Here is a 13985-nt window from a genome sequence, read left to right on the forward strand (position 1 = left end):
CACGTTTACTACTAACAGTTTTTTATTTCTATATTATTAAAATTGAATTCAAATTCTGAAACTGCTGTGATGGGATTTTGAAACCTTGTTTAGTAGTTCAGCCCTCTGGTTTTCTCACCCTGTAGCATTGCCAGTACATGACTGCAGTATTTAATTCATGGATCAAACCTCTTGTTAACTGCATTGTTCCTATAACTGCAGTTGTCTTTGGATTGATAATTTCAGTTTATTTGGTAAAAATATTGCAAGCAATTTCCAATGACCTCATTTTCTATTGTCCACAGATTACATCGTAGTGGGTAGTGACTCTGGTAGGATCGTTATCCTGGAATATCAACCATCCAAGAATATTTTTGATAAAGTCCACCAGGAAACCTTTGGGAAGAGTGGGTGCCGCCGTATTGTACCTGGGCAGTACCTGGCGGTTGACCCAAAAGGCCGTGCTGTTATGATAGGTGAGTGGTAATGTACGTGAGGACAGGAACAGGCCATTCACTGACTAGATGCTGTTCCACCATTCAGTTAGTTCATGGCTGATGTGTATTTTAACTCCTTTTTACCCTGCTGTTGCTCCACTCGGGCTCTGGAATCCTGGATAATTTCTTCTTGCCACCCGGCTCCCCATAACTTTGGGAACAGTGAGGGCACCAGTAATAATGTCATAGAACAGATATCTGCATTTGCTAGTATGTGTAGCTTAGCACTATTCCAGGTATGCAGTTATCTACCATGCCTTTGGGATGCTCTCTATCTGTATAAGGAGCAAATTGCTGGCTCAAAATACAGAAACTCCCTAACAGCACTGTGGGTGTACCTACACCACATGGACTGCAGCAGTTCAAGAAGGCAGCTCACCACCACCTTCTCAAGGGCGACTAGGGATGGTCAATAAATGCTGGCCCAGCCAGCGAAGCCCACATCGTGTGAATGAATAAAAAAAATTGTTGTGCCCTGTGGTTCTGTGACTTAAATAATTTGTTTGTTATCAGGTGCCATCGAGAAGCAAAAGCTGGTTTATATTCTGAACAGAGATGCTGCTGCTCGTCTCACCATCTCCTCACCGCTGGAAGCGCACAAAGCAAACACACTGGTGTATCATGTAGTTGGTGTGGACGTGGGCTTTGAGAATCCTATGTTTGCTTGTCTTGAGATGGACTATGAGGTATTTACCTAGCTTTGGAGCATTGATGTAGTTGGATACAATTAGTGCAACATTCTAAAATGAATCATAAATAGAGACATTAGTGCCAGCTAATTAAATTGTTTGGAGTTCTATGGATCAGGAGTCTGAGGCATTGTGGCAAATTATAGGAGCTGGTTGAGATTACCCATCTGAAACAGACTTGAGTTGAACCTGAGATCTATAGTTTGATCCAATATTAAACTAGGTATTTTTACTCCAGAAGCTATTGTTTGAAGTTTTTAATCTAAGCCAGGTGGCAAATCCTACAATTCCAACGGTTGAATCAAGGCCTCCACTCTTGATAGTAGTTCAGTGACCCCTCCTGTGTCCTGTGTAATAGTGACTAGTGAGGAAAGGATCAGGCTTGGGTGAGCATTGTGTACTGCTGATTAAATGATGTGAATCATGTCTCTTCTCCGAAAAATATTTGGGGAAGCTCTAATTCTCTGATCCAGCAGTCCCTGAGCTTCTCATTGCCTAAGACTTTTCACATTGCTTGTATGTTTTGATCATAAATTTCCTCCAATTAAACATTTAGAATACCGAAGCCATTGTCTTTGGTCATGTCTCCAACTCTGTTGCTCAGACATACGACTCCATTCCCCTCCTTGACTACTGACTCAGTCTGAATCAGATTGTTGTCAATCTGTGGCCTCTATGACCTGCAAACTGAATTAGCAACCTCATTATCCTCTCCATCACCAAGACTGCCTACTTGTACTTTTTGTGCCACTTTCTGTCTCCATTCCCTGCCTTAGCCCACCTGTGGCTAAAACCCTCATTCATTCTTCTGTTACCTTCAGACTCAATTATTCCAATGTTCTGCTGGCCAGCCTCCTATCTTCCAGTCTTCATAAACTTGAGTTCATACAAAGCCTGTATCCTCTGCCTCACCTGCCTTGCTCACCCATCACTTCTTGTGCTGGCTGAGTTACATTGGCTCTAGACCTCTGAACGCCTCAGATTTGAAATTTCCATCTCCTGTTTGAATCCCTTTGAAGTCTTGCTTTTCCCCATCCCTGTAACGCCCTGCCCTTTGAGAACTCAGCGTTTTCCAGCTTTGACCACTTTGCTCACCCATTTGTCGCTGTGCCTTCAGTTATGTAGTCTCTACACTTTGGAGTTCTCTCCTTAAATGTATCAGCTTCCTTCTTTATCTTTATAACCCCCCCTTTCTCTGCCCAAACTTTTAATTACCCCATTAATGTCGCCTTATTTTGGCAATTTTTGTCTGATTATGCTTCTGTAATGTACTTGACATGTTTCTTTACATCAGAGGCTTCTGAAGAAGAGTGATATTGGACTCGAAATATTCATTCTGTTTCTGTCTGCACAGATGCTGCCAGACCTGCTGAATTTTTCCAGCATTTTGTTTTTATTTCAGATCTTCAGCAACAGTATTTTGCTTTTATTTCACTGTGTAAATACTAGTTCTTGTTGATGGGTTATGTGTTTGTGCTGAGTATATTATGCTTTTAGGTGCATTTTTTTGGCTAGAGTTTACTGCATCAGACAATATCCAGCAGTGGAGCACTCTCAGCATGGTGTAGTGAGGAAGAATCCTGGCCTCTGTTACCTGTTATGCATGTTAATTATGATGGAGCACAGCCAAAAAGAATGGAGCACAGTCAAAATGAGTTTAGATAAGATCTTACAGCCTTGAATTTGCCCCCTCAGATTATTTTTTTAAAATTTAAAGCAAAACTGAAGAAAAAGTTTTCTAAGGCACTGGCTACTGTGTGCTCAAGGAGTTAATGCCAGTGCAGGAGGATTAACAGTTCATTATTACATGGAAATAAATCGCTATGCTTTGATTAACCACTGCAATGTAACTTTAAGACTATGTATTCTTTTGTATTTCTCAAGACACTCTTTAACCCCTCTGAAATAACATTATAAAAATAAACAACAATTTACATTTATATAATACTTTTAAAATATCAGGTTGCTTGTCTGGCATTCAGTACTGGGTGGGCAGAAAATTCCCCCAATTAAACATTGAAGATCAAAGCCAATGTCTGCAGTCCCTGCTACAAACTCCGTTCCCTAGGTACTGACTCCATCACTCTTCCCGGCAACTATCAGAGGCTGAAGCAGGCTGTTTGCTACCTTAGTGTCATAGTTAACCCCAAGATTAGCTTCCAGTCACGTGTGCCATCACTAGTAACGCCTGTTTCAACCTCCAGAACTTCGTCTGACCTCACCCTTGCTTTATGTCATCTGCTGCTGAAATCCTCATTCATTCCTTTGTTACCTCTAGTCTTGACTATTCCAGCATAGTTCTGTCTGGTCTCCCACATTCTGCCCTCCATAAACTTGAAATCATCCAAAACTCTGCAGCTCATCTTGCTTCACACCAAGTCCCATTCACCCTCAGCCTTGTGCTTGCTGACCTACGCGGGCTCCCAGTTAAACAACTTGCTGCTTATGAGGTTGATGGAAGTGATGAATAGTTTCAAAAGGAAATTGAATGGTCAATTAATGGAAATAAACCTGCAAGGTTATAAGGATGAAGCGGGGGAATGGGACTGATTGGATTGCTCTACAGAGAGCTGACATGGACCCGATGGGCTGAATGACCCCCTTTGTGCCGTTAGGACTTCAGTCCACATTTATCCAAATGACTGTTAGTTTTGTCCCAGATTATTGTTTCTAAAAACTGCTGTCACCTATGGGCTATGAGTAGCTGAGAAATTGGAAAGGGCCAAGAATAAATCTTTGGTGACTCTGTTGGTAATGGAGTGGGAAGAGAAGCCATTGCTGCTGATTCTCTGACAACTTGATAAGAATGGGGAACCAAGCAAGGACAGTCCCACCCAACTGCATGATGGAGGAGAGCTGCTGGAGGAGGATGGTGTGGTCACCTCTGTCAAAGGCTGTAGGCAAGTTGAGAAGGCTGAGGAAGTTCACCATGGTCACAGTCATAAAGACTGTCATTTGTGACTTTGCTAATAGCTGTTTCAGTACTGTGGCTACCCGGAAATCTGATTGAAGGGACTCAAATATGGAATTGTGGGAAGATGAACATGGGTTTGGGAGGTGACAACATGTTCAAGGACTTAGGGGAAAAAAACTGCTACAATTAAAAGGAATGGACTTCCCCTCTGGCCCTTATATCATTGTGCCATCATCTTAATGATTCAGTTATAAGCACAGGATCACAAATTGGGTTTTCTGCTTGCCTGTCATTGTGATACCAACACTGAGTATAGAGTGCCTGGCCAGCGGAGGGGTTGTCCTGCACTGAAGAAAGAGCCAGCAAAAGTCCGATGGTGCAACTGGGTTCTTATCTATGCTGTAAACTTCTGTGGTTTTAAGGGAGCATTGGAACCAGGTGCTTTGGGAACGTCCCTGTTAATCTAATTGCTAAAAACACCACCTAGCATATTACATTACTGTACTGATGAGGAAGATCCCGAATTTGATTTGCCCATTCTTGGTGGCTATCCGTTAACCAGCATGGGATGGAGAGTGTCAGTGTGATTGGGTACATGTGCAATGACTTTGGCTTGTCAAGTTTGTACATTCAGAAATGGATGGTGGTGTGTGCGTCGAATGGAGGAGGGAAGTACATCTTATCTCAGTGGCTGGATTCCAAATTCAAAATTCAGCAGGTTAATGGCTGCATAATAAGAAATCATTCTTTGTATCTTGAGTGATAAAATTCTGAGAATTAAAAGTGGGTGAGTTAAATTATTAAGAGCCTGCATTCCTTGCTTGAAAGTTTCCCTCTGTATTTGTAGGAGGCAGACAGCGATCCTACTGGTGAGGCAGCTGCTAACACTCAACAGACATTGACATTCTACGAGTTGGACTTGGGCCTGAATCATGTTGTAAGAAAGTACAGTGAACCTCTGGAGGAACATGGCAACTTCCTAATTACAGGTATGCTGCGAGTGCTGCTGGTGGATTTCGACTGGAATGTGCAACTAACTCGCATTTGGTTGGTCAAAGCAAACTGCTGTTTAATAGGTGTATGTTGTCATTTGTGTTTGTACATGCTAGTTTGCATTGGCATGATGAAATTAGAGTTAATGTAGGGTGACTGGCTGGGACAGTTGGTCAGTCACTGATCTTTCATCTCGGCGTTTAAATTTACCCCAGCTGGTGGGATAAAAGACTTCTCTGGTTGCCATCCTGGCAATTTTAACTCTTTCTGTTTATCCTGGGCAATAAAAAAAACTTCTAATTTGGCATTAATTTGTTAATTTTAACAAAGGCCACTTTTGCAGGAAATGAAAAATGTTACAGTTGTGTGGTACGGGGTGTCAATATGAGGTCATGGTTGACAAATATTTTTCAGAGTTTGGGAAGCTTTGCCCTGTGTCTAAATCTACACTATACCAAAGTGGAGTGGACTTGATATTGACACTGTCCTGGAAATAGGAAGGAATTTCATTAACAGCTCTAGTATCCTCTACCTAAATTGGGAGGCTGATATCTAAACGGATAAGGAAACTATAGTGGTGGGGGTGTGTGGGGAGAACAATTGTATGCACCTCGAGTCATATTGCACATTGCCTGACTGAGAGCAGGCGGACTATTAACTCGCTGAGAAAATGGATCAGAGTGACTTCAACACTGTCTCCTGTATCCCTCGTTTTGTGCCTTGCTGCGCTTGGCACTTTCCTAAAAGGACTCCAACAAGATAAAGGATAAAACATTGGAAAATGGGCTTAATAATTTTTGTCTACCACACTGAGCTTTGTAACTCCCTGGTTTCTATAATTCTAATGATTTTGTAGAAGAATTTGTTCATTTGAGCAGCGGCGAGCCTGATATTCATATCGGGCAGGGTCTTTGGGCTGATTCATAATTATTAATGGCTTGAGCGAAGGTAGGTTGTTATGTTTAGCAAGACTTAGTTGAAGGTGAGGCTTGGGAGGGTGGATGTGGGGAGGGAGGAAAGTCTGTTTGAGCATCTTGACAGTGAGAGGGGGAGAAACCCAATCTAGCTCTACTGAATGTGATGGGCCATTTATATTGGGTCTAACAGAAAGGCAGACTCTGTCCCTCACTGAGCAACATCATGGAATGTATAAATATTTAGGAATTGAAATTCAGAAATTGAATGAATGGGTTGCTACTCCCAGACTATCCTCATAAGCGATTGTGAGTTCAGCTGTTTCTTGCTTCTGGACTTAGCTGCGCTTCACAGCCAGGTCTTCACGTGTTCAGCGCTCACTGGTTATTTTGAAGTGCACAGGCAAAATAGCTCAGCTCAAAGTTACATTGAGCTTTGTGATTTAAGAATAGAAAATGTTGGAAAAGCATAGGCCCGCTGGCATAAGGGGATTTAAAAAAGGCAATGTTTCAGGAAAATGTCCAAATTCTGGCACACAGCCTCTACTTGTAGCATTAACTAATTCTTTTGGATACTGGCAGGACTGCTGTGTGTTTTTAAGAGTTTCTGCATTAATTTCTTAGCTATTCCTCTTAAATTTCTTCCTTTATTTCAATTAGTGGTGCAACTTAAAAAAAGCTTCCTTACTCTCTGCCTACTTTGAAACTTCAAAAATGTTCTCGCTTTGGAACATCTAAATTGAAATATTTCTCTACTCCAGTTCCAGGAGGCTCTGATGGACCGAGTGGTGTACTAATCTGTTCTGAAAACTATATCACTTATAAAAATTTTGGGGACCAGCCGGACATCCGATGCCCCATTCCCAGGAGGAGGGTAAGACGTTTGTTAACTTCATGCATTCTTGTCTATGCAGATTGGCAGGAAAATAGCATTCATGGTTAAAGTACAAAGACATTTCTTTTGCTTGTATCTAATTCGAATACTAAAAACTAGCTGAGGATACTATAGAAATAATTTGCATTTAATTATCCCATTTCTCATATCCTCATGATGCCCCAAAGCATTTCACAGTCAGTGAGTTACTTTTAAAGTGTCAAAACTTGTGTCCTCATGAAGCGCAGCAGTTCATTTGTGCACAGCAAAGTTCCACAAACTGTAGGTGAGGTGTTAATGAACAGATGATTTGTTTATTGGCGACATTGGATCAAGGAGGACTGTTGCCAGGGCAGCAGAAGAACTTGCTGCCCTTCATGTTCTTTCACACCTGCTTCAATGGATAAATGTTTCCTGTCTTGTCCAAAGGTCAGTAGGTGTAACATTGCTGTACTGTATTGAAATGTCAGGCTACATTATGTGCTCCTTCGGTAGGGTTTGAATCTAGAATCTCCTGGCTTGGGTGAGCTAAACTGACAACTTTAATCAACTTTGAACACTGTTTCAGGATGATTGTAACTTCTTGGGAATACTTGAATTGATTATATTGTGTTTGGTCAGTCATGTTCCTGTTGAGGGAGGGAGTGGCTAAATGTCATGTATATGTATGTTTTTCAGTACTTTTAGCTCCTCCTGTAATGTCCTGCTGGCTAAGTATCCTTTCATATAGTCCATGAAGTTGCCAGGTTCAATCTTCAGCCTGTGCTGAGGTTGTGTTTCATTTAACTTCCAATTCTCTGAGTTAAGGAGGGGTAAACTTATCGATGCTGCATCTGATCACTATACATTGGTTCCTGAAAGAAGTGCGTGCATGTGGACATGGTTTGGTTTTGGCTCTGTTTGCCCCCTTGGACTAACCTAACACTGCTCTCAGCTGAAAAATGGTCACTTTGGTGAGGTACTAGAGGGTTGTTCTAACCTGTGAAACTGCTGTCCAGCATGAGTCAGTGATTTGAGAGACAGGATAGGCAACCGGTGCGGGGGGGACAGGCAAATGAGACTAAACTGTTATATTTTATGAAGGTTAACCTATAATGAAATTCAGTAGAAACATATTACATATGGCACTTTAATGATGGCTGTTTTCTCTTCCAGAATGACCTGGATGATCCCGAGCGAGGAATGATCTTTGTCTGCTCTGCCACACATAAAACAAAATCCATGTTCTTCTTTCTGGCACAGACTGAACAAGGAGATATCTTCAAAATTACACTGGAAACAGACGAGGACATGGTAAACAGACCCTCAGATTAGAAATTCCAATTTGGTGATTCAAGGATCATAAGTAAAATTCATGTAGACAAAATAAACTCTGCAAACCTTTATGTTTTAGATATCAATGGTTTCAAGTTGCACATTAATATTTATTATTGGCATCCTCCCATCTCAGTTCTTGTAGATTGTTAAGAGTATATGTCACTTCTGGATTGAACATCATCTGTTGTGGCTGTAGTGGCAGCCCCTTCCGCAGCTTGCACAGATGAATAGCGTTGGCTTGAGGTCAATTGATGTTTTTTCCTTCTGGCAGGCTCTCTTTTCTACCATCTGCTCATTTCTTTTGCCCTGTGCTTTTTCCACACCCTTCCTGACTGCTTGTCTCCAGGCACTCCAGTCAGCATCAAGAACTTCCATGCATCGATCCTGACCCCACTTATAGGCACCCCTGTATTGCAGATGTAGGTGACCTGTTGGTCTCGTGCTGATAGCAAGTTCGCTGTAGAGCATGCCTTTGGAGATGCGGCCATCATCCATTCGGCTCACATGACCCAGCCAGCAGGGTCACCACTGATTCGAAGGCGAATGTGCTGGGGTCCCTGCACACTGGTGTACTTCTGTATTAGGCACTCTGTCTTGCCAGGAAACGCCCCAGTATTTGTCCGAGACAGCAGAGGTAGAAGCTGTTCTGCTTTTTTTGGCTTGCATAAGCTGTGCATGTCTCATACCATAAAGAAGGGTGCATAGAGCAAGCCTGGTACACACAGAGCTTTGTATTTTCGGTTAGTTTGCTGTTGGTCCATCCTGGTGCCAATTTTGACATCAAGGGACATGTTGCTGATGATTGCTGATAGAAGGTTGTTTGAACCTGTCAACGACCTCCAGAGTGCAGTTGTCAATGTTGATGGAAGGTCAAGTCTCAACGTCCTGGCCCATAACTTTGATATTCTTGACACTGATTATGAATCCAAACTCCTTGCAGGCCTGGGAGAACCGATCTACAAGCTGTTGCAAGTGAGCTTCAGTATGCGATGCCAGCACAGCTTCATTGGCAAACAGCAACTCACGAACTAGGACATGACACCCTTTGGTCTTGGTGCACAGCCTTGCCAAGTTGAACTTCTTGCTGTTAACTCTGGCATGCAGGTTGACTGCCTGGTTTGAGTTGCCAAAAGTGTGTAATAGCAGCATGGAGCAAATTATGCCAAAGAGAGTTGTTGCCAGGATGCAGCCCTGCTTTATCCTGCTGCTGATCTCAACAACCTTTGATATTGCTCCATTGTAACTGATTATGACATTGTAACTGTGCATGTTCTTGCGGAAAGAAGAAATGATGTCCAGGCGGATAGCCATTTTCCGCAGCGGTTTCAAGAGCCCGTGTCTGCTGACAAGGTCAGAAGCTTTGGTGAGGTAAATTAAAGCAATGTAGAGTGGTCTGCGCGGTTTCCTGTAACTGCCGAAATAAGAAAATCATGTCAATTATTGATCTGTTAACTCTGAAACTGCACTGAGACTAGGCAGAAGTGTGGTGCCAGGGTCTGCAATCTGGTTAGAGCAACGCAAGCCTAGACCGTCCCCACAATACTTAACAAGGAGATGCCTCGGTAATTGTTCCAGTCACTGTGATCCCCATTGTTTTTATGCAAGGTGACTATTTTTGCATCACGCTGAAACCTTTTCTTCCAGGAGATAGACAAAAGTGCATGGAGATGCTACAGCAGTGCTGGTTTTCCAATTTTGATGATTTCAGCTGGAATGTCATTGTTTCCTGGAGTTTTACCACTGGCAAGATGGTCAGTGGCCTTGCTGAGCTCTACTATCTTGTCATGGAGGAGCTGGATTGCAAAGTTTGGAATGGCGCTGAGAGCTTCTTTAGTGACAATGTTATCTGCTGTGTAGAGTTTGAGATAGTACTGCATCCACCTTCTCTATGCTATGTTCAGTGATAACCATGCCTGTCTTTGCCTTCAAGGGGGCTGATTTGGTTGTTGCTGGGCCTGTTTCTTTCTTGATCCCTTCATACATGCATCTAGCATCCCTGGATTCAGCAGCAGATTGTATGCCATTGCAGAGTTTCAACCAGTATTGATTGGTGTAGTTCCGGGCGGTCTGCTGGGACTTGATTCCGGCAGCTCTGAGAGCATCTGGATTTTGTTTGTTAGGGAGTTGTTTGTAGTTCATGAGGGCTCTCCTCTTGGTTGCAGTAACTGGCTCTATTTCAGTCCAATAAACTTCAAACCAGTCAACATTCCTCTGGATCTCTTTTCCTGTATGCAGTGAGTGCAGAGTTATGGATAGTGTTGTGCAGATGATCCCGCTTTAACACCGTCCTCTGGCCTCAGGTGATGTTTTCCCAAAGAGTCTGATTGAGGATGTTGATGGAACTTCTGGGTCCTTTCTAGGTCAGCGGTACAGCCAGTGTTGACCTGAGGGCGACCTTTCTTCTTGGAGTTTCCTTGGCTGAATGCCTGACCTTGCTACACGCCAGGGAGTGGTCAGTGTCATAGTCAGCGCTGTGATAGCTACGAGTAATGACAACACTGCTGAGGGTGGTATGCCTGGTGATGATAAGATCTAGCTGTTGCCAGTGGCGTGCTTTCAGATGTCTCCAGGACACCTTGAGTCCAACCTTGGTTTGGAAGTAGCTGTTCACCATACAGAGTCCATGGTGACAGCATAGTTCCAGCAACCTCTGCCCATTTTCCTTAATTTTGCTGATTCCCTGGTGCCCGATGTACTTTGGCCAAGCTATGGAACCGGTACCCACCCTTGCGTTGAAGTCCCCTAGAAGGTAGAGTTCCTCAGTGCTGGAAATTCTGCTGATGGCCTCATAAAATTGATCCTTGACATCTAGGGTGGAGGTGAGTGTTGAACATAGATGCGCATGAGGTTAAACAGGTCTGTACTTGTTGACAAGCGAAGATTAAGAAGCCCCTCTCAGCCTTCTGTGGCGGGGGGGGGGGGGGGGGTTTCAATCATTGTGAGTAGAGTGATTTTTATTGCGAAACCCACTCCATGCTCACATGTTGCCTTTTGAGTATTCCCCTGCCAGCAATGTCCACATTAAGCCTTGTAAATTCTTTGTCGATCACAGCTGTCTTCTGTGCGTCATCAACCTGCAGAAGTTTGTGGGCCAGAACACATGGTCCTTACCTTCCAGCTTGCTAAACGTGAAAGTCTGGTGCCTTCTTTGTTGAATTCATCTTGTCTGGTGCATAGATTAGCAACCCGCCTGTCGAGGGGTGACTCAGTAAGCTCCAAGCACCCATTAAAGCAAGTAGGCCGTGATGGAACAGCAACTAACGGACTGGGGGCTGCCCAGCTTGAAGTGGGCAGTAGTGACCCAATGACAGGTGATGATCTCTCCCACCATTGGAAGTAACCCCTGGGGCTCGTGCTCCATGCCAGTCAAGCAAGAGCTTAAATCAATAACTGTTTCTTCCTGTGTTTTGCCAACGTAAACCACAAAGCTGGAGTGTTCTCTCCAGGGTGCAGACCTGGGCAAATAGTGTGGAGACCGAGTTGCCCAAGCATCAGGACCCCACTTTCGGCATTGCTAATATTGTCCAAAGGAAAGGATGAGACCAGTACTGTTTGGTATCAGCTCTGCTGCAGGAGTTGCTGGGAAGCTGCCCAACAGATGAAAGGTCACTGTCTACAGGACTCCACCCGGATTTTCTGTCATGGTTTACTCCCTTAGCTGCCTTCTCTCCAGAGACCCCCACAAGGCAGTGGTGCTATTTGCTGGGGGTCTGGTTTGTGGGCACCCAGAGTGTAGCCACACGCCGGTGGTTCTGTTGCCATGGGCCTGGTGGGGGCTAGGCTTCCTCTGGCTCCCCTGTAGTTCAGTCTGTGTCCGTGAGGTACCCAGTTTGCATATGTTGCCACAGGGAGGCACTACATAGGCTTTGCTAATGAAGAGGCTATATGTTGCCAGCCTGTGGTGACAACTGAAAACAAGGGGTTCCAAGCAGGCTGGCCATTACGCACCACCCACTACACTAACACACTTGACACATTGCATCAACCAGAGACGCACGTTAATGTAGTATGCAACTAAACTGCCATTTTTTTTTTCATTTTTAAAAACACAAATATATATATATATTTTTTTTAATTGAGGGCTTGGGTGTGTACTGACCTATTATAGTGTGCTAAGAACAGTATCCAGGCCTGGAATGGTTCACTGTGATGCCAGTTAATCAAAGATGAAAGTAAATTTGTCGCTCAACTCTTAGTTAGAAGACACGGGATCATACAAGCACCTGTTGCAGCAAATGGGAATTTCTTTTGGAAAGAAGAATTAATGTTTTCTCATTCTTTGTAAAATACAAGAATGAGTAAACCTTTGACAATGCATTTCAACTTTCCCTAAAGGAATGATGCACACTTTTAATATTGTTGATTTTACTGCTTTGTTTCTGTTTTCTTGCCGGAAGCTTGTTTCCGTGACAAATTATTCTATAAAGCCCAATTGTGTAAAGACTTGAAACACTGCTGATGTCTAGAGAGAATATTAATGCTTTGCGCTATGCTAGACAGGGTGCATTAAAAAAACTGACGCTGGTTCCTTTTGTTTCTGGTCTCTGTCATATGTATCATTGTCTCTCTGCCCACACCTCCCTCCTTACCTCCCTTTCCTCTGATCAAATTTATGTCCTATTTTCTAAAGCCATGCTCTTTGTATATTGATAGGTGACTGAAATCAGGCTGAAGTATTTTGACACTGTTCCTGTGTCAACTGCCATGTGTGTCCTGAAGACTGGGTTCCTCTTTGTTGCATCAGAGTTTGGCAATCAGTGAGTGTGGAGTGTTTTACTGTTAGTCACAGTGGATATTGCAACAATTAAATAGCTGTTTTATTTATATTTTCTATATCTCTCCCTCTCTAGTCATGACCAAGGTGATGAATAATTTGTTGCTTAAAGGCATATCACAGTTTAGCTCTGTTAATGAAAGTGGCTAAGTGTTTGAATCCATTGAAGAGCATCCAAAAGTGTTATAAATCAATTGGGTCTCATAGATGCATATGATGCATATTATAGTGCCTTGGGGCTCACTCACAAAAGTTTAACCCAGCTTCCCATCAATTAGCATAGCGTCTAAAGTAGAACAGGTTGCCTGAGCTTTGTTTCTGAAATTTCTGGGCCTTAGGCAGCACATGGCCTATGGGAATCAGTTTTGGTGCCAGTGGTAAAGGAACTAGCATTGTGGCCAATCAGTATATTTGTGGCATTGAATGATACAGCATAGAAGGTGGGGGTGGGGGTGGGGGGGGTGGCAGGCATTATTCGATCCATTATGCCTGTGTTGCCTTTGAAAGAGCTAGCCGGTTAGTCTCTCACCCCTGCTCTTTCACCATAGTTTTGCAGATTTTTCCCCATCAGGTAGTTGTATAATTTCCTTTTAAAAGTTGTTATTGAATCTGCTTCCACCATCCTTTCAGGCTGTGCATTGGCGGTCACTAACTTGCTGCATGATTTTTTTTTTCCTCATGGAGCATTTCTGCCAACTACTTTGGTGGAGCACCAGTATTATTATAGTTCATGAGTATGTCTTCCTTTGTGTATCACAAGATTAGAAGTAGGTTATTCAGCCCTTTGTTCCTGTTCCACCATTCAGTCATATCATATGACTCACCCATACTTAATTCCATTTGCCTGTCTTTACTCCATATCTTTTGTTATCCTTACCCAACAATAATTTACCTGTCAGTCTTTAAAATTTCAACTGACCTAACATCCACAGGTTCTGCACAATTTCCATGAAGGGATTCTGAAATTTCAAATTCAGTTCAAACAAGAATTGTTGGTGTGATTTAAAAAAAATGAATAGTATTCAGAAAGCTTT

At 43.1% G+C, this 13985-nt stretch overlaps 1 protein-coding gene across 3 annotated transcripts in view; it reads left to right on the top strand.

The window, feature by feature from the left end:
- The window catches only part of sf3b3 (splicing factor 3b, subunit 3), a 52974-nt gene that overhangs the window by 9473 nt on the left and 29516 nt on the right, over positions 1-13985 (top strand). For all 3 annotated transcript variants that reach the window (XM_078543929.1, XM_078543928.1, XM_078543930.1), the window contains exons 4-9: positions 285-455; positions 990-1162; positions 4927-5068; positions 6748-6860; positions 8016-8153; positions 12831-12934. In XM_078543929.1, the coding sequence (XP_078400055.1) occupies positions 285-455; positions 990-1162; positions 4927-5068; positions 6748-6860; positions 8016-8153; positions 12831-12934 (841 nt within the window). The remainder of the gene's footprint in view (positions 1-284; positions 456-989; positions 1163-4926; positions 5069-6747; positions 6861-8015; positions 8154-12830; positions 12935-13985) is intronic.

The sequence above is a fragment of the Cetorhinus maximus genome, chromosome 6 (assembly GCF_964194155.1).
Source record: "Cetorhinus maximus chromosome 6, sCetMax3.hap1.1, whole genome shotgun sequence".
Classification (NCBI taxonomy): domain Eukaryota; kingdom Metazoa; phylum Chordata; class Chondrichthyes; order Lamniformes; family Cetorhinidae; genus Cetorhinus; species Cetorhinus maximus.